Here is a 27382-nt window from a genome sequence, read left to right on the forward strand (position 1 = left end):
TTCCTGCCAAGTGGGTCCTGGGTGCTCTCAGATGTGCCTGCATGTGATTACAACCAAAAAACACAAACCTGATCCATTGATCAACTCTATGAGAGAAGGAGCCAATATGTAGTCAAGAACAGAGGAGCCCTTGAGCCAAGAGATGTCCTGCTTGGAGAGTGGCCTTTAGGGTGACAACCCCACTCCATGGCCTGTAAAGCCATGGAACCCTCTGTCTCCCCCAGTCTCTTGTCTGCTTCTTTTGCGGTTACCATGTCATCTGCTCCCCATGGACGGGACACTTGGCCTATCCTTCAAACAGCCTGACAGCTCTACAGGTGAGAGGAAAGGAATTGATTCTCAGCCATAAATGTTCAGGAGAGGTGTGCCTTCTGGTAATAGCCAAGTCGCTCCCATCAGACCAGCCCTCCCAGATACCAGTTATCAACTATGAAAAAGGCATTGAAAGCACTGGGAAGTGACCAAAAGCAAACTGAAACTGCAGGTTGGTTGACACTTGGAAGAAAGGAATAGCACACAGTGAGCTTCCCATTTTACAGCCTTGTACCTGAAGGCAACCCTCGTCAATGCTGTGGGTGGCGAAAACTCACAGAACCCCGGTTTTATAGCCTAAAGAACCAGAGGGCAGACTTTGGGGCAACTACAGAATCTGGAAAGTGAAGGGAGTAATTCCAGAAAGAAGAGAGCCAAGGGGAAGCCCAAATTCTGGACATGTACTCTGCCCAAAGCTGTGGCTGACTCCTCACTATGCATGAGTGGTGCAGACTCCTAACAGCCCACCTAAGGCTACAAGGACTGATCTGAGATTTCAACTGCTGTTCACTGCAAGGAGACAGAGTTTGACATTTGGATTTAGTCAAATTAACTGCCCTTAAAAAAAAAATCAAGCTGGGCCTAGTGGTGCACACCTGTAATCCCAACAACTCAGAAGGCTGAGGCAGGAGGACTGCAAGTTTGAGCTTAGCCTCAGCAACTCATCAAGGCTGTAGGCAACTTAGTTGAGACTCTGTCTCAAAATTTTAAAAAATGGGGCTGGGGATATAGCTCAGTTGGTAGAGTGCTTGCCTTGCAAGCCCAAGGCCCTAGGTTCAATCCCCAGCACTGCAAAAAGTAAAAATAAAACAAAATAAATTTTAAATTCAGTGCTCCTGAGAAGAACATAACAGAATCCAAACATAGTCACAACATAGTCACAACATCCAGGATACAATCCAAAATTACTAAATATGAAGAAACACAGTAGGATGGTCACACTCAAGAGAAAAGGCAATCATGGAAACAGATCCTAAGATGACCTTGTGATAGAACCAGCAGACAAGGATTTCAAAGTTGCTATTAGAACTACGCTCAGGACATACAAATGAGGAAGAAAAACCCTCATCAAATAAATAGGACCAAGTGGAGATTCTAAAACCTGAAGACTATGAAATCTGAAATAAAAAGTAAAAAATTCCCCAGATGGGCTTAATAGCAGATGGGAAATGGGAAAAGACATTACTAAGAATAAGACTCAAAGTCCCCTCTGGCTGACCTGGCTGAGGAGTCCGGCCCCCATCTGATTCCTTTCTCAAAGGCAATGGACTTTTCTATCACATCACCACAGCTCACCGGTGGTGCTTGGAACTTCATAGAGAGAAAGAGTTATAGATGGATTATTTTGTCAATGTGTAGCAAAACATAATACCTTGTTTGTGAAGATAGCACACTATCTTGATTAAACCTTAAAAAGGGGTCATGGAGTGTTTTCATTCCCAGTCAATACCTCCGAGTAGTCAGTCAGGTAGGCCTAGCCAAAGAGAAGACCAGATCTGAGAGGACAGGCAACCCCACTCTTTAAAGGCCTCTTTCTTGTCTTCACAGACCTCACATCTCTGCCCTTAGGCCATGGTTTCTGGGCCATCCTATCTGAAAGCCTCTGGGGTGGCCCAGAGCTGACTTGTAAAGGGGACAGCAAGCCCTGCCCTGGCCCCGGTGATGATCGCCCAGGAATGCAGCTCTGGACTTCATTCTAACAAGGCAGCCCCCTGAAGCCCAGGACCTTCTCCATAATCCTACTGTCAGGGCTCCCACACCTGTTCTCAGGTTTTTGTTATTCTTTTCTGTAGGAAAATGGAAGAGGATTACTACATATTCAACACCAGGTAGGAGCCAGGCACTGCTCGAATCTGTACATGCCTTGGCTCATGGGGTTCTCTTAGCCACCCTGGAGTAAGGACTCTTGCTTCTCATTTAAAAATAAGGAAATGGGTTCATTGCAGGTCAGGCAACTTCCCTGAGGCTTCTATGAGTGACAGGGCAGATTCACACCCAGGCCTCTGTGGTCCCAGCACAGAACGCGAGTGCTGACCCACCAGAGACCTTTCTACAAGCAGCTTCACAAGAACACCTGAAAAATATCAGTCTGGACAAAAAGCATGTGTTCCAAAATAAAAATTCCATGTACAAGGATTCCTGAGTGCATGTTCCCATCATTTGGCATGGAACTTGGACTTCTTTTCCTCTGTGCCCCTATTCAGCCTCCCCCAGTTCTGCAGTTGGGCCTTCTGCTGGCCAAGCCAAGAGCAGGAACCAGGTATACCTCATTTAAACCTTTGCCTACAGTACCTGGAAGACAGTTAACATTGTTGAAAAAAATAAGTGTTAATAGGCCCTGTTTAGATCCATGGTACCCAGCACCCAGAATGTGAAGCCAAAGGTCAACATTAGCCAGACTTAGACCTTGACTTATCACATTATCTCAGAAACCTTCAGTTGGTTTATTTCCCTATACCTGGTCACTCCCTAGGGCATATGCTCTTGGTATACCTAATTCACCTGGTAGGAGTCAGGCCTAGACTATGATCATGTGTCTTTCTGATTCATACAGGGAAGGAGCGGCTTGCTGCTTGCCTTGGAGTTACTGTTAAGGAAGCCACCCAGTTTTTGGAGAGTTTTTTGCAGAAGTACAAAAAAATCAAAGACTTTGCACAAGCAGCTATTGCCCAGTGTTACCGCACAGGTAAGCCAGCTGCAGCCAAGCCCCTGGCAGACCCGCTTCCTTTCCTCTGTAGCTTCCAGTAGTGTCTGTGGCTCCTAGCTTTACAGCTGGAAGATGGACAGACAAGTGGACAGTGAGTGAATGGGCAGAGCTGAAGTACCTGGGTGAGCTACAGTTCCTGCTAACAAATGGGGGCGGCGGCAGGTGGGGGTGGGGATTGCCAGAGCCAGGCTCCACCTGAAGCAACAAAACTAGCGTAGCACACAGATAGGTAGAGGAGGTAGATTGAGCCTTGGGCCTGGAAATGGAGAATATATATTTCTGTGGAAGACATGTGATACATTTGCAAAATAACTCCACAGTCTGATCACAAAGGAAACCCAAACAGATTTCACGTCTGTGACCGTAGTGTACTAAGGATGACTCTTTTTAAACTATTTTTGGTTGTAGATGGACACAATGCCTTTATTTTACTCATTTAATTTTATGTGGTGCTGATGATCAACCCCAGTTCCTCACATGTGCTAGGCAAGCGCTCCACCATAAGCCACAACCCCAAACCTAAAAGAGTATTTTTAAAAGAGTTGTAACATAAAATTTGGGAAAGAGGAATTAAAGATGAAAGACAATAAAGAGCAAAAATTAAAGAAACAAAGAAGAAGATTAATAACTGGTACAGTGGGCATGAGCACTCACAGCCAACACCCTCTAGGGAGTGAAGTACGAATCGGGGAGGGTGGCCTGGCAGGACCCACATTCCTCGCTGGCTTTCGCGGGCCTTCAGGGCACAGCAACATCTGTATGGCACCCTCAATATTCCACGCCCTCTTTGAATCCTCCAGGAAACACTAGGGACTTGTCACTTGGAGCCCAAGCACAGTCCTGAAAGTTTTGGCTGCCTGCTACAGGTTTTTTTTTTTTTTTTGCCTGCCAGCAGGCTGACCACTCAACATGAGTGTCTTGCCACCCCACCTATAAGGGAAGCTCTGCACACTCAGAACTCACTCCTGCAGCCTCAGTCCTGTCTGCTCTCCTGATGTGCATGGAACATGCCGGCAGAACACTGCCATCCCCCAGCATTCAGCAGGCCCAGGCAGTGGGGCCTGGGCAGCGTGTCCCCAGGAGGCCTGCTGCACAGGACGTGGCTTCCTGCCCAGAAGCCCCATCTTCAGTACAACTAAAAAATGCTGTCGATTTTGAAATGTTGAAATGGTAGTAGTGCCCAGTGCTGACCCTGCTGTCAGCACCACTCCCCTTCTTGTACAGAACCTTCTAGAAGGGTTTTAGGATGTCCTGCCTCCATGCTCTTTGACCCATGTTACATGGGTCATGTTACATGTCCAAGCAGATGATGCAAACGCACATTAGAATGATCATTGACTTCATCCTCAAATGTTTGCTGGGTGCCTGGCCTATGTCAGGCAGATGCCTTGCTGTTTACTGGGAGAGACAAGGAACCCACAGTGAGCAAGGACATTCAGGGACACTGCACCCTGCCTGTGGAAGGAAGGGAGAGAGCACGAGAAGGAGAGCAACACAAAGAAGCCCCAGGACATCTGCCAGCCACAACCTCCCTGAAGCGGTGACCTGAAAAGGTCAGGAAGGGCTAGGGGAGGTGCCCAGCATGAGCCGGCAGAGAGCCCTGGGCAGGTGCATAGAGCAGAGAAAGAACAGATAATGCCCAGCAAGCCCGGACCATGCATGGCACTCCACCTGAAAGGGTCCCGGGTTTTCTTTCAAAAACTCACCGAGTAACAAGTAGAAAAGAGATTGGAAGGAGAGTCTGAAGCAGAACCACCACCTGAGAATAGTCTAGAAGTAGAGGTGAGATGACATGTAGGAGATGCTCAAGAAGGATTGCAGGGGAGGCTGGGGCCTCAGACACCTTTCTGGTCACCAATGCAAATGGGGTCAAGTTCCCAGATGTCAGTGTACATTCCACACTGGCACATAACCTGCCCCAAGCTGTAGCAAACTTACTTGACACTGATCTCTCCTGAGGCCCCAAGAGAGGCCTGCAATGTGCTCATGTGGTCATGTTTTTTGCAAAATTGGCAAAAGCAAGGCATTTGAACTGCTTTTTCCTTTTTCTTTTTTCTGTACCAGGGATTGGATCACTGAGCCACATCCCCACACTTTTTTTTTTTTTTTTTTTTTTTTTTTTTAAGACAGGGTCTAGCTAAGTTGCTTAGGGCCTCTGTAAGTTACTGAGGCTGGCCTTGAACTAACGATCCTACTGCCTCAGTCTTCTGAGTCGCTAGGATTACAAGCATGTGCCTTTGTACCCAGATCAATTGATTTTTGACCAAGACTTCTGCCCCTTCAGCCCTAGGTTTCTCTGTCTTGCTTCTTCTCATGCCAGGCAAGACCACAGCTATTTTTGGAACCTAGATAAGGGGCAGTTGGAGGAGACTCCTTTCACTTGGACTCAGTGCTGGTATTTCTATGGGTTCCCTGCTCCCTCCTGTACAGTGGAGGGACGCCAGCTGTCCTGATATGGGAATGGCTTCCAAGAGCATTGTTTCCACTCTGAGCCCCAACATGAAGGGGCAGGGCCAGGGGTCCGCTTGAAGTCTGAACAGAAACTATGATCATCAGCACCAGAAGCCATGACTGGAGGAGAAATAAGGTTTGAAGTATGTGAAGTCAGAGACATCTACTTTGGATCACAAGGAGTCACTCCAAAAACAACTAGAAAAGTAGGTAAAGTTCCTGAACCAACAGTTTCCAGACATCCGATTGTGGGCAGCATGATTGCTTTGGTTGCTTAGGAAAGAGACAAATGAGTTCTGTGCTGTGAGTTCCTCATCTAAAGGCAAGACTGCAGTGAGGGAGGGGATCCAAGCAGAGTGCATGCTGGGATAGGGATGTCGTGAATTCTGACCTTCCAGAATGGAATGTCACTGGACACCTGGGACTTTCAACAGAGACCTCAGAAGGGCCACACCTTACTGAAGATCTTAACGAGCCCAGGTGGAGAAACCACTCACCCACCCAGCAAAGCCTAAAATCAGACCTCATACAACTCAGTGGGTCTACGAGCATCTCAAGCCTTCCAGGAAACTCCTGAACAGAGGCATCAGCCCCACGCCCAGCCTTCAGTCAGAAACCACAAGGCATTCGAAGCTGAGGAAACCAAGTCACGGAACATCAAGCAGCAAGGCTGTCCCCATCCCTGGGACCCCTCTGTCAGACCCCTGAGTGCCTGGCAGGGGTCAGGCTGTGGAGCCAGGTTTCCAGAAGGCCACACCCCACAGGACTGAGCAGGGAGAGGCAGCTGAGGAGAGAGGACATGTCTGCTTCCAGATGAGAAACTGCTCTGTCGTTAGCAGAGCATTCAGGTAGCGCAGAACAGCAGTGTCCCTCAGAGGTGACAGGGAGTGCTGTCAGGTTGAAAGCACGGCTCCCCAGTCCTCACTGCCAGTTGCTATGAAGAGACTTCCCTTATCACCTGGCTTAGTATGGGTACTCAATGCCTTGCCACTGTGTGAGTATTGTACTGGGGGCTGGGACGTGCACTGAGCATGCCCTGGGTTGCTCCCCAGCACCAAAACCGAGTTATGATTATGAATTTGTGGGGAATTCTTTCTGTCCTCAGACCTGTGAACTATCCCAAGTGGAAGAATGTTTGTCACCCACACCCAGTTAAACAGCAGTCCTCATCAGTCAGGTACATGCTCACCCAGCACAGCGTGGTGTCTGTTCTCTTGAGAGTTCCCAAATCATACTAAGTGTCAGGCCCCAGAGGTCGTGTGGATCCAACTCAGACCCTGGCCTCCTCTCTCCACACTGCCGCAGCCACACAGTACCAGGGCTGCAGGGCCCAGGCCCATGCGTGTCTGAATGACTTCTACAGTCTCTGTCCTGTGTTGGACAAGGTGCCCTGGAGGCCAGTAAGAGTACAGAAGCATGTCACCTGCCACGGGTCCATCCCTTGGCAGTCCCCTTCCTCCTACCATGAAACCACATGCCAAGTGCCTTGGGGAAGCCAGAGTTAGCACAGGCAGGGGTTGTGCCCACGAGGGCTGCACAGCTGTTTGCTGCTATCTGCCACCTGCTTCTTCCCATAACCAGGCTACGTGGCATCCATCATGGGCAGAAGGAGGCCTCTGCCCAGGATCCATGCACAGGACCAGCAGCTCCAGGCACAAGCAGAACGACAGGCAGTGAACTTCATGGTGCAAGGTACTAGAGCCCAGCCTGTTACTGCCTTCCTCTCCTGTGCCGTGTCTAGGCATCCCCTGTTCTTCGGGTGTGTGGTGGGCTCAGGGCCAGAGAGCACCCTCCAGACTACCATGGTGCACCTGCTACTGCAAACCCTCCTCCAGGAACCTCCTAGCCCTTGAGTGGTGGCCTGGCAGTTACTATCAGTGGCATGACTGTGACAGGGTCATCTTTATAACCCTTTATACTCCCCTCCAGCCCCACCATCCCCCATAGCTACAAGTGGGAAACTGAGTCAAGGAACATCAAGCAGCAAGGCTGTCCCCGTCCCTGGGACCCCTCTGTCAGACCCCTGAGTGCCTGGCTCTGGAGCCAGGTTTCCAGAAAGCCACACCCACAGCACTGAGCAGGGAGAGGCAGCTGAGGAGAGAGGACACGTTGTCTGCTTCCAGTTGAGAAACTGCTCTGTCGTTAGCAGAGCATTCAGGTAGCGCAGAACAGCAGTGTCCCTCCAGAGGTGACAGAGAGTGACGTACCAGCGGGCTCCATGCTGGCTGCCCACGTGCCTCAGGCCCTGAAACAGAACTCTTTGTGTCCACAGGCTCTGCTGCAGACCTCTGTAAGATGGCCATGATCCGAATCTTCTCTGCAGTGGCCACTTCCCCTACCCTGACAGCCAGGTCAGTGAAGACTGTCAGGCCACCTGGGACCATCCTTTCCCAGGGCTTGGGTGGGAAGTGGCTATTCTGTGCAAGACCCCCACGCCTGCCCCACCTGTGGGATCTCGATTCTGCTCGCCCACCCACCACAGAGCAAAGGACCTCTTGCGCCCGAGTCGGTCAAGGCTCATAGCCTACTCTCTAGTGGCTGGGGCCCAGCAGCATCAAGTGGAAGTGCTGTCCCCAGTCCCTCCTCAGGGCCTGAAGGGAGGTACAGCCCGAAGGCTCCATCTGCAGCTGCCCACCCTACAGGCTGGCAGATCACCGTCCAACAGCAGGACCCTGGGAATGCTACACTGCCGACCCTGTCCCCAGAACCAGTGCTCAGATACACCTCAGTGGCAGGTTACCACAGCCACCCCAGCCAAGGCTCTCTCAGAGCTGCCTCTGCCCTGAGTGCTGAAGTGGCAAGGGGACAAGGAACTCTCACCTCAGCTACCTCCCCCTGACAACTGAGGCCTGGGTGCGGCTACAGGTGACCACTCAGACATCCCCTCTCCTTGTGGAAGAGGAATTCCCCTCAAGGATCCCCAAACCCCTTCAAACTGCTAACCCACATCAGCCCCTCAAAGAGATGGTGGTGTCAGACCCCAGAAGGGCTTCGCTTTACATGCCCACTCTGAGGACCCGGGCTTCTCGCTTTGGTCATGAGGGGTGGCCTCTGCAGACCAGAGTGCACCTATGGCTGCCCAGGTGGGTGGAGCCTCCTCTGCGGGGAGGGGAGCCAGTGTCAGGCGGGCAGTCACTTCTCCAGGTCTTGGCAGCCTGCACGCTGCAGCCCCCGCAGCGTGGCACCTCTGGGAGGCAGAGCCTGCTTGCCGGGGCCTTCCATTTCCACCCAAGCTTATAGTTTCCTTTTGGCTTCTAATGTGCTAAGAGCATGACTTCTTCCTTATCAGAGATCTTTCATCTTCCTTTGAAAACTGTCTCCTTTATTACTTCAGATACTTCCTCTGCTCATTTTGAGTTTTGAGCCAGTGGTTTTTTTGTTTTGTTTTTTGTTTGGGGGTTTTTTGCTGATTCCAGCAACTTTGCACAGGAGCAGGTATGGTGGGGTGGCACCCCATACAGTCAAGGGGCAGGAGGCTGTCCCCAGCCTCCAAACCCTGCTGTCTCCTGCCCTTTGCAGTCCTGTGCCAGGAACTTCCTTGCCAGAGAGGAATCATGCAGGAGGCTGTCGGGAGGAGAGGGCGCCTGAGGTCCCAGCTGAGCCTCCTCTGACCCTGCTGACTCCCACACTGACTCTGGACCGTGCTCTGATTCCTGCAGTGATGGGGGGTCAAAGGGTGAAAGCAGAAGGAGCAGATGTTTGCCCCACCTTGTATCTCTTGTCCCTCTCGCTGCCATCTGCTCCCCTCCCCAGCTTGCACGTACTAGCCAAAGTTTTCCTCTGGGTTTCCTGTAGTTCCTGAAATGGGCATGTGGAAGGCCTGCCTGTCTCCAGAGTCTCTCCGGGTAGACTCTGGCTTCTCACAGATGCACGTGGCCTGCAGTGGTGCTCCATCACAGCAGGAGCTGAAGGCCACACAGTTGTTCTTCTACCACAGTGGAAGACTAGAAAAATGGTCTTGTTTTTGCTGCTTATGGAATTGGTAGAAGTTGGTATGTGAAGATTTGGTGTCTTTGGTGACAGGGCCTTCTGAAAGCTGAGCACAGGTCATTCTTAGGGGTTTAAGTGCCACTGGCTTTCACTGAATGAGGAAAAGGGGGAACTAAGGCACAACAGTATGTGTCTCCTCCAAGTTCATGCAGAACTAAGCCAGCACCAGGTCCCTGGGACCTCTTTGGAGGTAGATTTGAGCAGGGGCACACACAGGTGTGTTCTCAGGAGGAACCCACAAGGGGGTTCAGTGCCACTGGGTGTACTACTTGGAAGGGAGCTGCCTCTCAGGCCTGGGACAGGGACATGAGGTGGGTCCCTTCTGGAATGTTCCCTCAGGGAGCCTGGGTCTGTGAGCCTCAGACAGGCTGTCCAGATGCAGATGCAGCAGGCCTACCTTCTCTCAAGGTCAAGGCTCTTCCCTGCCCAGGCACACAGGAGGGCCTGGCCCTGTGTTCCTCTGCTCCTCTGCTCCTCTGCCACATTAATCCACACATTCTGCTCATTCCCTTGCCCCAGTTTCCAGTTAAAAACGTGGCAATGTCCCAGTCTCCATGCTGTGAGGGTGACGTGTGAGTGACTGACAAGCACACCTATTCTTAGGTGCTACCATACCAGCAGCTCAGATCTCACCATGTGATTTCAAGAAGTGTGAAACTTTTTGCCAAATCTGGAAAGATTCACAAGCACCTTTTCTGAGGTTTCTGCCAGTTTGAAAAGTAAGCCCCTGGGAGCCAAAGACCCACCAGATTCCTGGTCCCTACTATGTACTGCCAGGGTGACTTATACAAGGGCAGAGCTGATGTTCTGACCAGAGGCTGCATGCAAAACACAGGTGCACCTCACTGAGGGTGCCTGGCAGGGTGTGCACCCAGCACTCCACAGCCCAGCCAGTGTGGGTCCACCCAGGCACAACCATGAGGCCACGTGCTCAGCCACTGGAGACATGGTGCAGCTACAGCAGCTCAGGCTCCACAGCTTGACTTTATCTCCCATCATGACAAGTCCAGGCACAGTGGTTGCTGACTGTTCAGAGGCTCGGGACAGCAGGACAAAAGGTCCTCTGGCTCTGGGTCCCTTTCCTCTTGGTGCCACGATGGAGGCAGCTGATCTGACCACCACAGCACCTTCTAGGCCAGAGGAGAAAGTGATGACCAAAAGAGCAACTGCGGGGCTGGGGTTGTGGCTCAGTGGTAGAGACTCACCTAGCACGTGTGAGGCCCTGGGTTCACTCCTCAGCACCACATAAAAATAAAATAAAGGCATTGTGTCCACCTAAGGCTAAAAAATATTTTTTAAAAAAGCAAAAAAAAAAAAAAAAAAAAAAAGAGCAACTTCCCACGAGCTAAGGCAGCCCTTTAAGGCCTTTCCTAGGAATTCTTGGGGCATTGCATCTGAGGGAGAGCCTGGGAACACAGCTCCATCTCCACCCACCCAACAGCAAAGAAAGAGAGGAGGACAGAATGAGGAGGCCACCCCAGGTCTCTGCTGCAGTGCTGGTAGAGTCCCTCTGCCCAGGTCCTGGAAAGTTGCCCCTCCTCCCAGCCAAGGTTCACCACCACCTGCACATGACTGCTTCCCAGCAGGGACTCACACAGCTCCCTCTGCAGCCCCAACTTCCCAGTGCCACATAGGGGTGCAGAGCAGGCAGCAGGGGAGGCAGGATGGGAAGGGATCACTGCCTTCAGGGTTCACAGCAGGAGAAAGCTGAGGCTGTAGAGGGCAGAACGCATGGGGATGTCAGGCCCTCATCACTGTCCTGAGTTACCTGCACCACATGCCCCTTCCCTGAGGGGCAGGGCCAGACACCCTTGTCCACCCACGGGAGGGGGTTTCACTGAGTCTGCATGCCATGGCTCTGGGCTGTGAGGTTTATGTCCAAGAGGATTCTGAAGCATCGTCTGCTGAGGAGCATGAGCCAAACTGGGTCCTGCCCTCCAAAGAGCATGTGGGGTTGCAGTAGCTGGTGCATTTTTTTGTGCCAACATGGAACTGAAAGAGGCCAATCCAGGTGCTTGGACAGGACCATTACTCCACTCCATACCCAGTGTGCTTGTGTGCCTGTCCCCTCCCTCCACTTGAATCTGTAAGACCTGCCAGAGACCCCTGCCCAGCAGCACATTGCCCCTGCCAGGTCTAGCCTAGCTTCCTGTCCCTGCTAATACCTGGGAGGGGCTTGAGGGTTTCAAGGACTGCTGAGGGAGTATGGGCCCGGAGGCTGCCCTGGAGCACGGCCTGTGGTGCAGAATGCAGCCCTGCTCAGTCTGCTGGGAATGACCACCAACCTTGTGCCAACTGGAGGGCTCAGGAGTCCATGAGGCAGGCTCTGGAGCTGAGGGGTGCCCAGGCTGTCCAGGCAGTCTCCATCAGACACCTGTCACCAGGCAAGTGCATGTGCAGTGCTGACCAGGCCACCCAAGTGCCCCTATAATTGTAGCGGTGGGGACTTAGAAAGATTTTTAAACTTTGCGCTTTTGAATTTTGATGTGTTTTGTTGAGTATTTATTTGTTTGACTTCAAAAACAAAATCTTAAAAAGATCGCCCCATCCGATGCTGAGGATTATCTTCACTCCTCACGGCAGGCCCTGTCCCTCCCCTTCTACCCCTAACAGGGCCCCCATCCCCAGCCAGACTCTTTCTTCATCTGGGCCAGGCTTCTCAGAACACAGAGTCCTCGGCCAGGGGCTGGGCGGCTCACCAGGTTCACTCCCTGGGGCCTTCCCCCTCTTTCGCAGCTCCCCAGAGCTGTTCTGGTGACTGTAGGGGAGCCCAGGCAGCAGTGCCCAGGCTGGGTCCTCCCCACGCTCCACAGGGCCACCTTTTGTTAGGCACATAGTGCCAGCAGCCTTCCCTGAACCCTGGAGGATGAGCACAAGGCCCCACAGGGCAGTACCTGGGCTGCCCAGGTGACTGTAGCCCCTTCCAGGTTGGTCGCCCAAATTCACGATGAGCTGCTGTTTGAAGTGGAAGACACACAAGTCTCTGAGTTTGCAGGTAAGCCCAAGCTAGCAAGAGCTGCTTTCTTCCATTCTCTTGAATCTGTCCTCTCTAACTTTCATGGATCCCTCCCAGGAAAAGGTGCCAGCTTGGTGTGGGGACCCTGGAAAGGCCCAGGTGGGTGTCCAGTGCTGTAGAGCATCGTGGCGCTTCCAGAACATCATTGTGGATGTCCAGGGCTGCACCTCTGCCTGCGTGGTTGGGGGTAGTCTGGAAGGATGGTGACCCAGCACCCAAGGCCAGTCACACTGCCAGCACCACAAAGCTGTCTTTACAGCATGGCAGTCACTAAGACTTCACCCAGAAGCAGCAGAGATCATGTCTCCTGTGCTCAGCTGCTCTGACTGGACAGGGTGGCCAGCTGGTGCCTTCTCTCAGCCCCAGAGCCATGGCCAGAGCTGGAGTCATGACCATGGCACCTAGCCAGCCTGGTTGGGGAGGGTGGAGGTCAGTGCAGAGCAGTGTTTTGGGCTGGAGGGCAGGGCCGAGAGGCCTTGCTGTATCCTGGGCCATGGATGTGGCCAGTGGAAAGTGAACCAGTCATAGGGGCCATGTGGGGATCAAAGCCCCTAGACCAGCCAGTTTGGGTGACCCTATGGACACAGGAAACAAGTAGGGAGCTCAAGGGCTGGGCAGGACTCAGCCTGAGCTTCCTGCTGTGACTCCTGAGTTCTGGAGGTCAGGAGCTTGGCCTGGGCAGGCTTCAAGTGGCTCTGTGTTCCTCCTCTAGCTCTTGTCAGGGAAATCATGGAGTCCTTGCAGCAGATTCAGGACCCGGAGCTGCAGCTACAGGTGAGAAGGGTCACGCCCCTGCCCAGTCTCCCCACTGCGCCACTCACTGTCAGAGTCAGTCAGGGTGAAGGGGGAGTGTCCAGCTCCTACCCATGGCACAGGAAGGCAAGCACAGAGGACTGGCCCCTCGCCCTGCATCCCAGCACTGCTACCAAGGAACCCCGTTCCCTGCGGGGTGGGTGGTTGGCTGTTGCCTGGTAAGAATCCATTATGAGTGTCAGCTGCTCTCCCCAGCCTGGGACTCTCCACCACGCCTGTGGCCAAACCTCTTGCCTGAGGCTCACACTTTCTGGGGGTGTAAGTGCTGGGGCTCCCACCTACCCCAGGTGCATCCCTAGCACATACCCAAACATAGTATCAGCCTGCTCCTGCTTGGGCACCACTGGGAGGCAGTTCTGTGTCCTCACCAGGAAAAGACTGCAGTGCAGCATTCCCAGGAGCAATGGGGACAATTGAAGGAGGAGAAATGAAGAGGAGGGAATCCCGAGGCTGCACAGCCTGCCTCAGGGAGGCCAGAGACACATTCCTGACACTGGTGAGGTTTCAGCCCAGCGGGCATCTCAGAGCCACTGGAACAGGCTGCAGAGGGGCTTGCCCGACCTCCTCCTGGAGCAGCCGCGGCTCTGCTCGCAGGCAGCCCCTTGGGGGGGTCCTCCAGGAAACGCGATGAGCCCTGCACCTTCCACTCCCACGGATGTGCTGCTGCACCTTCAGAGCCCAGGGACTCTCCAAGGCCTCCCCTCCCCTCACTCTCCAGGGGAGAGAAGCATCCAGAAGTGGCCCAGGCACTTTGCCCAGCCAGGAACAGAACTCATTCCCTCGGCGAGGTCTACATGATCCTGTGTCTGTGACAGACAGGGAAGTGGGGCTGCCACACAATGGAAACCCAGAAATCCCCACCCTGGCTGCCAGAAGGAACCCTTCTGGAGCACCACGCTGTGCGGGGGCACCTGGGCTACCTCTGGGAGCTGTGGTGGCTCTGTTGACTTGGGCAAGAGTCCACAAAGAATCAGGGCTACCCAGGAAGGGTCTGCTGTCCCACTGGCTCCTGCCCAACTGGATGATCCCTGGGGTGATGGGCACAGGTCACCCCAGGACACACCTCACCCATGCCTGGGCACCTTGCCTGGTGGCCCTGCAGGCTGCATGCCACACCAAGGTCAGGGTGTCACAATGCGCAGGGGGCTGTGATGCGGACCTATCCGTTACTGGGAAGATGTGTGTGTGTGTGCACAGGTATGCACGTATGTGCACACTGTCATGGCTGTGTCCAGTTTTGTCTGGGAAGGTGTGGACGCCTATGCACTGTGGACCCCCTCCATCTGCTTATGGACCTGGGAAGTGTCTGGGAACAACTGGCCCAGGCCCAGAGCTCACTTCTGATTGCCACCCACAGGTACCCCTAAAGGTGAGCCTGAGTGCCGGCCGTTCATGGGGACACCTGGTTCCACTGCCAGAGGCCCTGGGCTCTTAGCTCAGCCTGAATCTCACTGAGTCTCCCAGCAACAGCCTGGCCACCACCAGGTCCCTCAACACCTACTCTGGCCTGTGCATTTTTTGCCTTCATTTTGTCTGTAGCCCCAGGCAACAGTGGGAGGAGGGAACTGGTCTCCACCAGCCCATTGTGTGGCCTTTCCCAAGGTCACCAGTGAGCACTTTGGGCTGCAGGATGCACAGGCCACATTAACCCTTTGGGGCCGGGACTGCTGGGTTACCCTGGAGTAAACGCTTTGTGTGAAGCTCATCTTCCTGGTCTGAGTGAATTCTTCCTGCAGGTGGGACAGGCCATGTCTACAGCCAGAGGCAGGGCTGAGCACTCACACTGGGGAGGCCCAGACAGTCCCACCCTTGCTGGTTGTCCACGCAGGCCGCAGGCCAGTGTGCACCAGCACAGGAGAGCTAATGCAGCTGTGTGGGGAGAGCGCCTGAAGGCCCGGCTCCACCCCTCACCTTTGGGTCCACTTTCTGCAGTGCAGCTGAGCCATCCTCAGAGAAGGCTTGTTACCTGAGCCCTGGCCCCATACCCTTCTGCTGGCTGAGACAGGGGCAGCCCCTGACCCTGGTTTTGCCCTACTGGGAAGGAATGTGCAAGGGTTGGATTCCTCTTGACTCCTATGCCAGGACACGGGTCAGGGCATGGCAGGGCCAGGGAAGGGGAGGAGAAGAAACCCATGAAAACTTGCCCCAGAGATGTTTGGGGACAGCCCAGGTTAGCTTTCCTCTGCCAACAGGGTGGCATCTGCACTGGGGTCAGACTGAGCAGGGGCTTGTCTCCTTCCACTACTTCGGAGGCCCGTCCACACCCTGTTCTTCACCTCTGGTCCCCAGTGCTGCCTGCAGCCCACTGGGGTCCCTGCTCACACCCTGTGACATCTTCCCTCCCCCATACACACTGGGTCTCCACCTCACCCCCTCCTGATCCAGCTCTCACCCTATCCCTCAGAGGTGCTGCCAGGGGAACTGGGACTGAGAAGAACCCAGGACAAGGAGGCCTTGCCTGGCGGGCACTACAGACTCAGGAAAAGGGCCAAGACCCAAGGGCATGCAGAGCCCAGCCCCTGGCCTCAGCTCTGACATGCCCAAGGTCTTGGCCTTGAAGGCATCCAGGTCCCAAAGTCAGAACACAGCAGTGGGGCCTGGTGGCTTGTAGCTTCCCAAGGTGGGAGCCAACCTGCTTCTCAGCTGAGGCAAGTGTTTGATGGGTTCAGGGTGACTGCTCAGGAGGGCCACCCCCACCCACCAGCCCAACTGTCACTTCTCTGCACCCAAGGGAAGTGTGCAGGGCTCTAGGCCCAGAGAAGCCCAGGTACTCTTCCCAGACAGCACCCTGGGATTGTTGTGGAGGGCCCACCCTGCCCTGCTCCTGCTTCCTGTCTACCACCCCTGCTTCCAGGTCTGGATCAGCTGGCAGAGGCAGCCCAGCCATGGAGGAAGGAGCCCCAGCACCACAGAATCCAGCATCTCCAGCCCCGGAGGCACCTCAGAAAAGCACAGAGCCAGGTTCCTTTAACTCTGGTTTTATTGAAAAACAGCAGCATTGGGGGCCGTGCAGGCAGGGACACACACCCACTCGGGCCCCCAGCCTGTCTCCTTAGGAACTTGGCTTGTTGCCTGGCCCTGGGGTCTGTTTTGGCACTTCCAGGGGTCTCAGGACACCTCCGCCCCCATCATGGGCTCACAGTACAGCTTCAGGAACAAACCACAACAGTGAGACCTGCCAGTGTGACATGCCCTCTGCACTTGGACCAAGCCCCGTCAGTGTCCTGTCTGAGGGTCCTCCAGCTCCCCTGCCCTTCCCTCAGCAGAGAGGGAGATGGGCAGAGAAGCAGAGGACACGAGAGGCTCACCCAGCCCGAGGGGGACGGTGCTACATTCACATGGATCTGAGCCTGACTAAGGGGGTGGGCACAGCAAGGGGCGACCACAGGACCCTGCTTCCCACCACAAAGGCCCCCAAGAACAGGAGGCCCTTCCCACCGGTGCCCTCCCCACTACTGCACATATGCACACACATTCACGCACACACATGTGCACACATACTTATGTGGACATGCCCAATCATGCACAAGTACACACTCATATACACATGAAGATGTTCACATGTATACACGTAGGCACACATGTTCACACAGACACATGCAACATGAAGATGCTCACACATACACATGGATACAGGCAGGTGCTTGTGTAGACACACTCACGTGTACATGTACACGTGCTCACATGTGCACCTGCTCAGAGATGTTTGTGAACACACACGCATACACACATGCTACCATACACACAACATACATGTACATGTGTACGGTGCTTACACACTCATGTACATGCTCACACATACATGTGCACACACGCACAAAAATAGGCATGCACGTTTACACACACAGGTACACTCCTTCTTTAAAATGGCTAATTATTGCTGTTTTAAAAAAAAAAAAAATCCAACAATGGTATGTCAGGGCTCATCCTCACCCAGGCCAGGGTAGCTCTGTGGACATGTCACCACTGGGAGCAGAGATGGCAGCACCAAGGAACAGCGCGCTTCAGGGTCTGCTCCACACGTGGCCTCAGCTCATCCCAGGAGCATTTCTGGGACCACCCACAGGAACACAGCCCGAGACCAGAACTGACCCACGGGAGCCACTTCCAACAGATTCAGCAAGTCAGCAGGGAGCACACGGGACCAGAAACAGTGCCCAGCACGGGAGGCAGCCGCCCCAGGCTCTGGCCAGAAGGTAACACTGTGGATGTGCACACATCCCCTGCCTGGCTGGCTGCCACCTTCAGTCCCCAGGAAGTCCCTGCACCAGCAACGCCCAGAAACCCACGTTCCCAGGCCTCTGGCCCCAAGTACGACGCTGGAATCCAGTTCCGTGGATTGGGGAGCTTGGGGGCACTAGGGATGGGCAGGGGCATTGTGCCTCCTACAGGCTAGACAGGCCCTTATGGCCCAGAGAGCTTCCTAGGCACCTGGCAGACAGCCTAGGAAGCTCGCCTCAGGGTGTCCCCAGCTCCATCCCTTCTAAGGCCTGTGGACTCTTATGGCCTTGCCTGAGGAAGGGTGCCTGGGGCTGGCCCAGGACCTATAGCTTCAGACTTGCTGTCCACAAGGCCTCCCAGTGGGAACTCTCTCCCAGAGCCAGCTAACTACCCGCTCAGGCCAGGCTGGCCCCATCCCTCAGCCCTTTCAGCCAGAGGTATCACAGCTGCTGCCCTGCCCAGGGTGGAACAGCAGGAACCAAGACTGGGCGGGCGGTAGGTAGCCGGGGAGGCCACCATGGCTGCGATGGCTCTAGCCCCCACACTCAGAGCCCCCCAAAGCCCTTCTGGGGCCAGACCCCCATGTGCTGAGGCACACTGCCTGGTCACCCATCTTAGGGGCTGGATATCTGCACAGACGCGTGCTTGGCACTGGGCACTGCTGCACACCAGGCCTGTGCCACAGGTTGTCTAACGCTGACGTTCTAAAACATTCCTCCCCCTTTCACCCTCCCCACTCCACAACCAGGCTACAAACACACAACAGAAACCCAGGCGGCCCAGACCCTGAGCACAGGGCCTTCCCATGGGAATGGCCAAAGGCATATTAGCCTTCCCCACACCTCGCCAGGCCAAGAATGTGGGTGCCAGTCACCGGAGGTGGGCGGAGGCCTGAGGGAGGGGGACAGCAGGCCAGGGGAGCCACACTGGACACATGGCAGCCAGGCCCAGGAGGGCCTCCACAGAGGTAGAAGATACATCAGAATCTCTACAAACGTATAAAATTCATGTCAGTGCACATTTGCGGAGCAGTGATGCTCAGGCTGGAGGGATAAGGCAGGTGGGGAGAGGCCCAGCTTCCAGCCTAGAGGGACAGGAATTCTGCCCCACGGCCTCCAGGCCTGCTGGGCTGCACAGCGGCCTGGCGAGGGCTCTGACCTGGGTGCAGCTTGAGCCTGCCCTCCTCCTGCCACAGCTCTACCAAGTCCTGGCAGCAACACAGGGCAGCACAGAACAGTCAAGAACCCAGCAAGCATCCCTGCGCTCACTCGGCAGTGCAGCCAGGAAAACACCCCCTCAGGGAGCCCGGCCTACAGGTGAGGAGGGCCACACCCCTCACCCAGGACCCTCTGAGCCCCTGGAGTGTGGGGGACAGGTTGTGAGCCCACTCATCTCATCAAGGAGACGCTGGCAGCCCCAGCATCCCCATCCCATACCCTGACCCCAAAGACTGCAGGTGCCCAAGGCACAGGACAGGAGGAGCCGGTGCAGCTGCCCACCAAGCACATACTGACCACCACAGCCTGCTTCCTGTCCCCCAGGCCTCGGACCTGCCAGCAGCCCCAAGGGCCCCACTAAGACCAGCCCAAGACCAGCCCCAGCAACCAGACCAAACAAAGAGGAAAAAGGCACAACTGTTTGTTTTCCATTTTGCTAAAACACTTTACGTCTGTCTGTATAATCCAGGTTAACAAAATCTGAGAGCTGCAAGAAAATAGGGCCCGATTTCTGTACAGTCTACAAAACTCCCAACCCCGAGTGGGGACCGGGCACCACCAGGGAGGGATGTACAGGGAGTGGGGTCTGTACAGTATTCTGCAAATGCTCAATTGCTAACAGGACAAAAGGCCCCTCGGGACATCAATCCACCCAGTGGCCTGCCCCACCTGTCACTCCCCCTCTCCCTCAAGCCCCAATGAGGTCTGGGTGGGCCTTTATACCCCTCTCGCCACCAAAGTCAGATCAGATCCAGGCTGCCACGTGGGCTCTTCCAGTTACCAGCTTCCTCTCCCCACCCCAGGACACACCACTCAGGCAAGCCCCCAAATCCAACCCGGAGAAGAGGCTGGGAGCACAGTGCCTGGAGCTGAGGACCTTAGCCAGGCTGCAGGACCTGCTGCCACTCCTGCAGCAGTGCCCAGCCCCTCCCCCTGAGGCTGAGGGACTCACCCTGCCCTTCCATCCTGCATACGAGGCCTGGAAGGGCGGCCTGGAGCTTCCTCACAAACTAGGAATGCTCTTTAGGGGGAAATCACATTAAATCAGAGTCTCCCTCCAAATTTCAAACTGTGGAAGCATCCGTCTACCCGGCCACCCACCCCCATCAAACGGGGCCAGAAACAGTGCATGTGCTAGCACCACACGGACATGTGTCTGAAGGTACAAGCTACCATTTGTCCCAAGAATTAGTCATGCAGAGTGCTATTCTGTCTAAGTAACTTATTAGAAAATGGGTTGGTTTCAGGCTGGGAGAAGCTGTGGCTGGGTATCGCCGGCAGCAGCCTGGGCTACAAGATTCACAGGGCAGACCCTGATGGACAGCTGAGGCAGGAGGGCCTCAGGCAGCTGGGAGAGGCCACCTGATCTAGCAGGCGCTGGGGGAGAGGTATCCCCCCACCGACCCCTGCCACACTGTGCAGTGGGTTGCTACAGGAACCACACCTGGGTGACTGCTAAGTCAGCCAAGCCCGGGCAGAGGGTACATGGATCAGCAGGAGAGAGACTGAGATGATGTCAAAGCAAAGCAGGGGTGGATGGAGCAGGCTGGTGGGGCAGTCCAGGCCCCACAAGAGCAGGCAGAGTGGGCATAGGGTAGGCCCTCTGGAGGCGAGCTCAGGCCAGGACAGGGGTGCTCACCAGCTCGGTCCTGGGGTCCAGTCTGGGCAGGGCAGCAGGGCAGGGGGCTGTGGCATGCGGCATGCTGCGGCCAGGCCACATCCTCAGCATGCACAGAGCAAAGCAGGACCCACATTCAGCTCTGCCTCCTATGGGGCAGTGGCCAGCCAGCCCAGCAGACCACACTTCCCAGGACTGACGGCTGAGCCGTAGCTCGGTTGGAGGCCAGGGATCTGCTCCTTGGGGGGCTTTGTTGCAGAGGTTCTGTGCTTGGTGGGCAAGGCTAGGCCTTCCCTGATGGAGGCAGGCTGGGCAGTCTGGGTGGCCCACCAAGCCACTCCTCCAGGCGTGGCAAGTCACCCTGGTAGGCTGGGAAGGGCAAGGGGCCATGGCTGTGGATAACCCACCCCACCAAGGTGTCACGGAGAGCAGTAGCCCCACGCCCCAGGACCAGCCAGATAACCACATGATGCCGAGGAAGGAAAACCCAACACAAATGCCAAGGTGAGCGTCTGAAAGCAGGGCCGCACCAGGCGGCGGGCAGGCGGGCACAGGTGGACGGGTTGGACAGGTGTAGGGAGGGCAGGTGGTGGCGGTCACTCCTCGCGCAGCTGCAGGCGATAGCGGTGGTAGCGGACCTGGAAGAAAAGGCGCTCGGCCAGCGAGAGGGTCATGCCAGGCAGCACGTAGTGGTCACTTGCACCCATGTGTCTGAAGCCCAGTGACTCGTAGAGCTTGTGGGCAGCCACCTTGACGGCCGTGGTGCCCAACACCACCGCGGAGTAGTCGTGCAACACAGCGAACTCCAGCACCTTCCGGCCCAGCGCCTTGGCAATGCCTTTGCCGCGGAAGCGTGAGTCCACAGACATCCGCAACAGCTCCACCGTGTTGTCCTCCTCCTGGGCCCGTGCGGCCACAATGCCCACCACGTTGCCATCCAGAACAGCTACCCAGAAGCAGGAGCCTGCAGAGGACAGGAAGGTCAGGGACACTCCAAGGAAGGCTGGGGAGGCCTCAGGGATCAAGCCAGAGTGTCTCAGTCCCTATGGCCCATTTCCCAGCTCTCCTGGACCCAAGGGGCAGCCACAGTGCTGGACAAGCACTGGTGTGGTCTCTGCTCCAGACCCTGAGTAGAGAACATGACCTGCCTGCTCTCTGAGGCCTGATCTGGTGTCAAAGCCCAGACACACTCAGCCCTTAAGACCAGGCTGCCCTAGCCAGGGCTGCAGTCAGAGGCCCAAGTCCCTCCCCTGAGATCTAGAGCTGGGCAGACCTCAGCCAAGCAGGCCCCTGCTCCCAGACCAAATGGCCACTGATGACCATGGCCAGCCTCAGGAGTAGCTGACCTGCACATCCGGCCCCCAGCCTGCGTGTCACCAGCAACCGCCAGCTATACCTGTGCCCCTTCCTGGACCCCTTCTGCTGGCATGGTCCTTACCTCCCACACAGAGCCAGGTGAGGGTTCCACAGAGGCAGCTGATGCTGTGGGTCTGGGGAAAAGTGAGGAAAATGGCAAGGGCCAAGGCCAGGTGGGCAGGGGCCAAGATGGGGCAACATGGCTATCACCAGCAACAGCAGTAGTTGGCGGTGACAGTGGGCTGCTCTTGCCCAGCACTGACGCAACTCCTGCTGTCAGTCCCCGTCTCCTCAGCCCAGAGACACCCCAGCCTCTGGGAGATAGGCAGGCCCCAAAGGACCAAGACTCCTCTTTCCTCTGGCTCCCAGGACCCAGCCTGCCTCAGGGCCAGGCTGAGTGAAGAGTAGCCTCCAGGTCACTCTAGACTGGACTCCCATCCCCGCCCCTCCCACTCCAGAGGGCCACAGGACTTGGACAAGACCCCCTAGTTCACTAAGTGGCCCAGAAACCAAGCTAGAAACAGAAGCCAAGGTTAAGGTAGGACCCCTGCCCTGGTCTCCTGCTCCCTGGAATATCCTCTGCCCCTAAGCAGAGTCTCCTTCCCCTGCCACATAGGCTCCCTGTACCTGGGCCCCTGCACTCCAGCCTAGCACAGGATTCAGTCAAGTAGGACAGCCAGGAGCTTGCCCCCATACAGCAGGTGCCAGCTTGAGCAACAGAGTTAGGCCACCCTGGCCCAGAGTCAGCTCAGGCCACCCCGGGGAGGGCTCAACCTCCCCCAGTCCACTGATACCACCATGACTAGCGAGGCCTCAGAAGTCTCAGGTCACCAGGAACCCCCAACCTAGGCCCATCTATGCCTGACCTGGCCTGTGGGTGCTGGGGAAGGCAGTTCTGCCAGAAGGAAGGGCAGAGGGCAGCTGGAGACCACACAACTCACCAGGTGGTTTCATGTAGTACTGTTCAATGTCGGCCATGTCTGTGTGCAGTGCACACTCCAGGTAGGCCAGGATCACCTTGCGGCTGTAGTAATAGCGCAGGGCCAGCAGCACAGCGGGCACCAGGCACGTCAGCATCAGCGAGCCGGTCACAGCAAAGCAGAGTGCTGCAGGCAAGGGGCACAGATGAGCTGGCAGGTGCAGGGCAGGCCTGGTCACGGGTGAACAACACAAACCAAGGCCCCACAACACGCAGCCCTACCACCTTGGTAAATCAGCACTCATGGACACACAGGCACAGAGATCTCCCTGCAGCGCAGAGTCATTATCTGGGCCCTTACTACTCTTCCCTATTCTCAAATTTTCTGCCACAAAGATAAGCTACCTCTGTAACCTGCAACAGCCTGCAGTAGGCTGCCCTGATGGGCTGGGCAGCAGCCTAGGGCAGGGCTCCCTGGATGCCAGTGCCCACCTTCCCAGCTGCCAAGGGGGCTCTGCCCACACTCCTCCCCGCTAGATGTGGCCTGTGCAAAACCAAGAAGCGGACAGAGCTGGCGGGAGAGCAGCCCCACAGAGCCTGTAGGCCATACTACAGCTGGGGAGAGGGAACGGCCAGGCTTCCTCCTTTGGGGACCTCCTGGTCTGAAGGACAGGGCAGGGCAGGGAGATTTATGCCACTTGCAGCCGCAATTTTGGCTGTGAAGGAGGCGAACGCGCCAAGTGAAAGTCTCCTCTGCTGCATGACCTTGGAAAAATCGCCTCCAGCTCCTCATCAGTAGAATGGGAAGACAACCCTGCCCCCGAGGGGCTTCAAAAATGCGCGGGGCTGTACTCGGAGTGGCCCAGGTGCACAGTCCACCCGGCGCCCCGCGGAGAAAGCCGTCTCTCCCTCATAAATTAGCTCCGTGAGCCGCCAAGGCAGCCTCCCCCGCCCGCCGATTTTATATATAGTTACCGTGCCAGGCGCCGGCCGCAGCACCCGCGCTGGCTGCCCCGTCACGCCGCCCGCAACCGGGTGCCCGGGAGGGGACCCGTGGGGCGCCGGCAAGGAAGGGCGGAGGGGATGCGGGTGGGGACTAGGCCCGCGCCGACCCGGACCGGACCCGGACCCCGCCACCCGCCGCGGAGTGCGGGCGCGGTGCGTGCGGGCTCCCTCCCTCCCCGGACGGCCGGGGCCGCTGCAGGGGCGCAGCGCAGCTTGACCAGGCCCCGCCCGGGCTCCCAGGCGGGGGTCTACCAGGGGGGCCGGGCGGGAAGCGGAGGGAGGAGCCTCGTGCGACGGTCCCCAGAGGGGCCCGCCGGGCTCGCTCGAGCCCGGGCCACGCGCGAGACTGCGACAGGCAGGAGCCGGCCGTCCCCGCGGGCACTGACCGGTCAGCAGGGCGTAGAGCAGCTGCGTGCGCGGGTGCTGCCGCAGGCCGCGGAAGGCCGTGTTGGGGATGCGCTCCAGGATGCCGTCGTAGAAGATGCGGCGCGCCGCCTCCTGCTCGGCTGCGCGGAACTCGCGGATGCACACGCCGCGCCCCGCAGGCGGCCCTGCGCCCTCGGGACCGCCGCGGGGCTGGGGACCCGGCGCGGGTGGGGGCGCGGCGGCCGGCCCCGGCGCGGCGGGCAGCGGGGGCCACATGGCGCCGGCGGCGGCGAGCAGCGCGTCCTTCTTGGCCCCCGGCAGCGCCTCATGGTCCTCCGCGGCCACGATCTTCGTCTCGCAGACCATGTCGGGAGGCCCACAATGCATGCACCCGGCCGGGCGGCGCTGCGCGGGGACGCGGCCGGCGGCGGGCACTGCCCGGGCCCAGGGCAAGGGCGCGGCGCCCTCGGACCCGCGGCGGCGGCGGCGGCGACGGCGGCGGCGGCGGCGGCGGCGGCGGCGGCTCAGGGGCGCGGGGCGGAGGCGGCGGGCGGCCGGGGCGCGCGCAGGGAGCTGCGCCGCATTTTGGAGAAGTATTTATAATGCAGCGGCGCGGGTGCAGTCGCGGCGCCCGGGGTCCCGCAGGGTCCTAGCGTCCACTGCATTGGCTGCCGAGGGTCACCATGTGATCTCGGGGGTGGGAGCAGACACCGCCTCCGCGCCCGCCCGGTGGCACACTTGGGCGCTGCGCGGCGGGAGGCCCGCGAGAGACGCCCGGGCCGGGGCGGCGCGGCGGCTGGGGCACGACGGAGCGGCCCGGCCGACACGCGCAGTGGTCGGGGGCGAGCGCGCGCGGGCGGCGGCCTGGACCAGGGGTTCCCGGCTTCTGGGGGCGCGGCGGGGTGGACGGTCGAGGCCGGACGGCGAAGAGCGTGTGATGGGAGCCTCCCGCCCCGCCCCATGCGCTCCCGCAGCCGCCACTCGGCGCGGGCCGCGGTGACCGCAGCACCGCGTCCTTCTCTCCACGGCCGCTGGGCGCAGTCACGGAAGCATCTCCATCTCCTGCCCCTTTGTCTGAACGCAGTGCCGGACCGAGATCTCGGGGAGGGGTGCCGCGGCTCCCACGGGCCGGCACCCCGGTACCTGAGGCCGGGGCGTCAGGGATTAGGGGAGTGGGGGCGCAGCCCAAGCTTGCGTGGTGCCCACGCCGGCTGCAGCCCCGCCAGGCCCGGCGCGGCGCAGAACCCAACTCAGACACCGGATTCCCGCAGCGGACGCGGGGGTGCAGAGCCCTCCGGACCCCCCTCCGCCCGCCTGGCCCCCGCCCTCCGCGGCCTGCGCATGCGCCCCGTGGCCACAGTGCAGGTGCCGCGGGGGCTCTCAGGGCTAGGCCGTGTTTTCTTGGTCCGGGGAGCAGGACCTGCAGACGCAGCAGGCTGGGCGAGGAGACCCAGTGTTCAAGTGCAGAACGGGTAGTCGGGTAGTCGCGGGCTCCATGCTTGGCACCTCCCGAACTCAGCTCCCTGCTGGTCTGCACCCTTCCCTACATCACCCCCAAGGGCAACCCCAAGCAGAGTTCCCCGCTCCCACGGGGTTGGGGATAAGGCTTAGGGTTAGGCCTGAGGATCCTCAGCTTGCCTTGCACCCATGGAGCTGAGGCCAGAAGGGCGGCCAAGGTCCCCTTGGGGCCGGACCTGTGGGCGGGACGTGGGAGTGGGAGAGAGGGAGGCTAACTGGCCCACTGCCCCAGGCCACCTGTGCAAGGACCCTGGTGTGGAGAGGGCAACATCAAGCTGGGAAACACCTTCGTGTTTCCAAGACACAGGGACTTCCCTGGGGCCTGACTGACCTTCCAGGACCGGAAGAGGAATCAGGAAATCACTAAGATACTCACTGGTCCATTCACAACCCCTCTAGCATACCTAAGCACCTACCAAGACCCCAGACCAGCCACCGCGGCCTCTCTGTGTGTCCTGAGTTTGGCCAGGTAGACAGGAAGTGTGGGTCAGCCTGCAAGGGGTCAGCAGGAAAGACAGCACTGGGGACAGTGGGGGACTGCTGCTCCTAAAGGGTCAGGGGACTGGAGGATGTGAGACTGGGCATTGGGGAACATGCTTCTGGTGGGGGCCAAGAAAGGGCAGAGGCAAAACCCCCTCTCCAGGAGGTGCTGAATGGGCACAACCAGGGCTCCCGGCCTCCACATGGCCACAGCCTCTGCTGGCTCCTACTTACCCCACTTCACCCCTACATCCTGAGTCTGAAGCTACCTCTGCTCTGCCAGCCATGGACAGGCCCAAGGACAGAGATGAGGCCTGGTGCCCTTGGTGGGCCTCTAGGTTCTGCATTTGTAAAGGTCCCTCTCTCCAGCTGGCCCAGCCCCTTCCCCAAGTCCTGTAACCATGTGACCCCCAAAGTCTGTTCTACAGCAAACCCTCCCCTGGCCCCCCTGGGGCCCTGTAATGTGCCAGACCAGTGTGGGAGTGCAGAGCAGGCAGGACTGGACCCCAGAAAGTCACCTCCAAGGGTTTAAGAGCCTTAAGACTCGCTCTTACGATGGGATGGGGGTTGCACAGGCACAGAGCGGTCCCAGGCCCACCTGAGCCTGCGTTTCCTCCTCCGTAATGTGCCTTCTCCCCACAAAGCTGCCCGGGGAGCCAGTGCCTGCCCCCAGGAGACATCAGAGCACATTTTACAGACGAGACAGCAACAGCAGAAGCCCAGACTCATGTTCTCTATCAGGGCCTGATGCCCCCCACTGCCCTGCCCTGTGCTTCCACGACCCCTCCCAGCAGGGACTCAGGACATCCCAGTGCATCCGAACCCCTCACAGGTCTCAGAGCCAAGCCGGTGGGCAGGGGCTGAAACAGGGAGGGCATCCCGGTGGGTCGCTTGGACAGGTGGCCCCACCAGGCACTGCCTCCTGCTCTGTGGGGAGGCCCAGCAAGGCTGGCACCGGCAGGAGCAGAGGTGGTAGGAGGCTGGGGGAGGCCAGGGGTCTTTTAGAAAGTAGGGGTCGTGGCTCAGTGGTAGAGTGCTTGCCTGGTCAGGTTTGATTCTCAGCACCACATTTAAATAATTTTTTTAAAAAAGGTCCATCAACAACTACAAAAATATTTTTAAAATGAAAGTAGAACCTGAAGGAAGAATCAGGTGACAGGAAGAACAGAGAGGGAAAAGAGGGCCAGTCCAGAAGCCCCAGTGCCACTAAGAATACAAGACAAAAATGGGGGAAATAGCAAGAAATAATCATTTCCCCACGTCACAAGACCTGGACTGCAGATTAAATCTGTCTGGGACCTTGCCTGCAAAATGCATCCTATCACCTGCCCACCCTAGGGTAGAAAGACCACCTCCAGGAAGGGTGGGAGGGGACCAGGCTCCCGAGAGTCCC

The 27382-nt window shown here is 57.3% G+C and overlaps 2 protein-coding genes across 2 annotated transcripts in view; one reads left to right on the forward strand and one right to left on the reverse strand.

Annotated features, from left to right (window-relative positions):
- Positions 1-14966, forward strand: part of POLN (DNA polymerase nu) — a 178855-nt gene extending 163889 nt beyond the window's left edge. The window contains exons 19-24 of the mRNA XM_079154398.1: positions 2867-2998; positions 7052-7162; positions 7743-7821; positions 12388-12455; positions 13189-13250; positions 14647-14966. Of these exons, the coding sequence (XP_079010524.1) occupies positions 2867-2998; positions 7052-7162; positions 7743-7821; positions 12388-12455; positions 13189-13250; positions 14647-14724 (530 nt within the window). The 3' untranslated portion in view covers positions 14725-14966. The remainder of the gene's footprint in view (positions 1-2866; positions 2999-7051; positions 7163-7742; positions 7822-12387; positions 12456-13188; positions 13251-14646) is intronic.
- Positions 14967-19132: 4166 nt separating this feature from the next.
- Positions 19133-25269, reverse strand: NAT8L (N-acetyltransferase 8 like). Its single transcript, XM_079154488.1, has 3 exons — positions 24012-25269; positions 22643-22807; positions 19133-21309 (listed from the first exon to the last, which is right to left on the reverse strand). Exons 1-3 carry the CDS (start codon positions 24376-24378, stop codon positions 20942-20944), a joined length of 900 nt encoding a protein of 299 aa, XP_079010614.1. The 5' UTR covers positions 24379-25269; the 3' UTR covers positions 19133-20941.
- Positions 25270-27382: the final 2113 nt, after the last annotated feature.

Source organism: Sciurus vulgaris, assembly GCF_902686455.1.
Source record: "Sciurus vulgaris genome assembly, chromosome: 9".
NCBI lineage: Eukaryota > Metazoa > Chordata > Mammalia > Rodentia > Sciuridae > Sciurus > Sciurus vulgaris.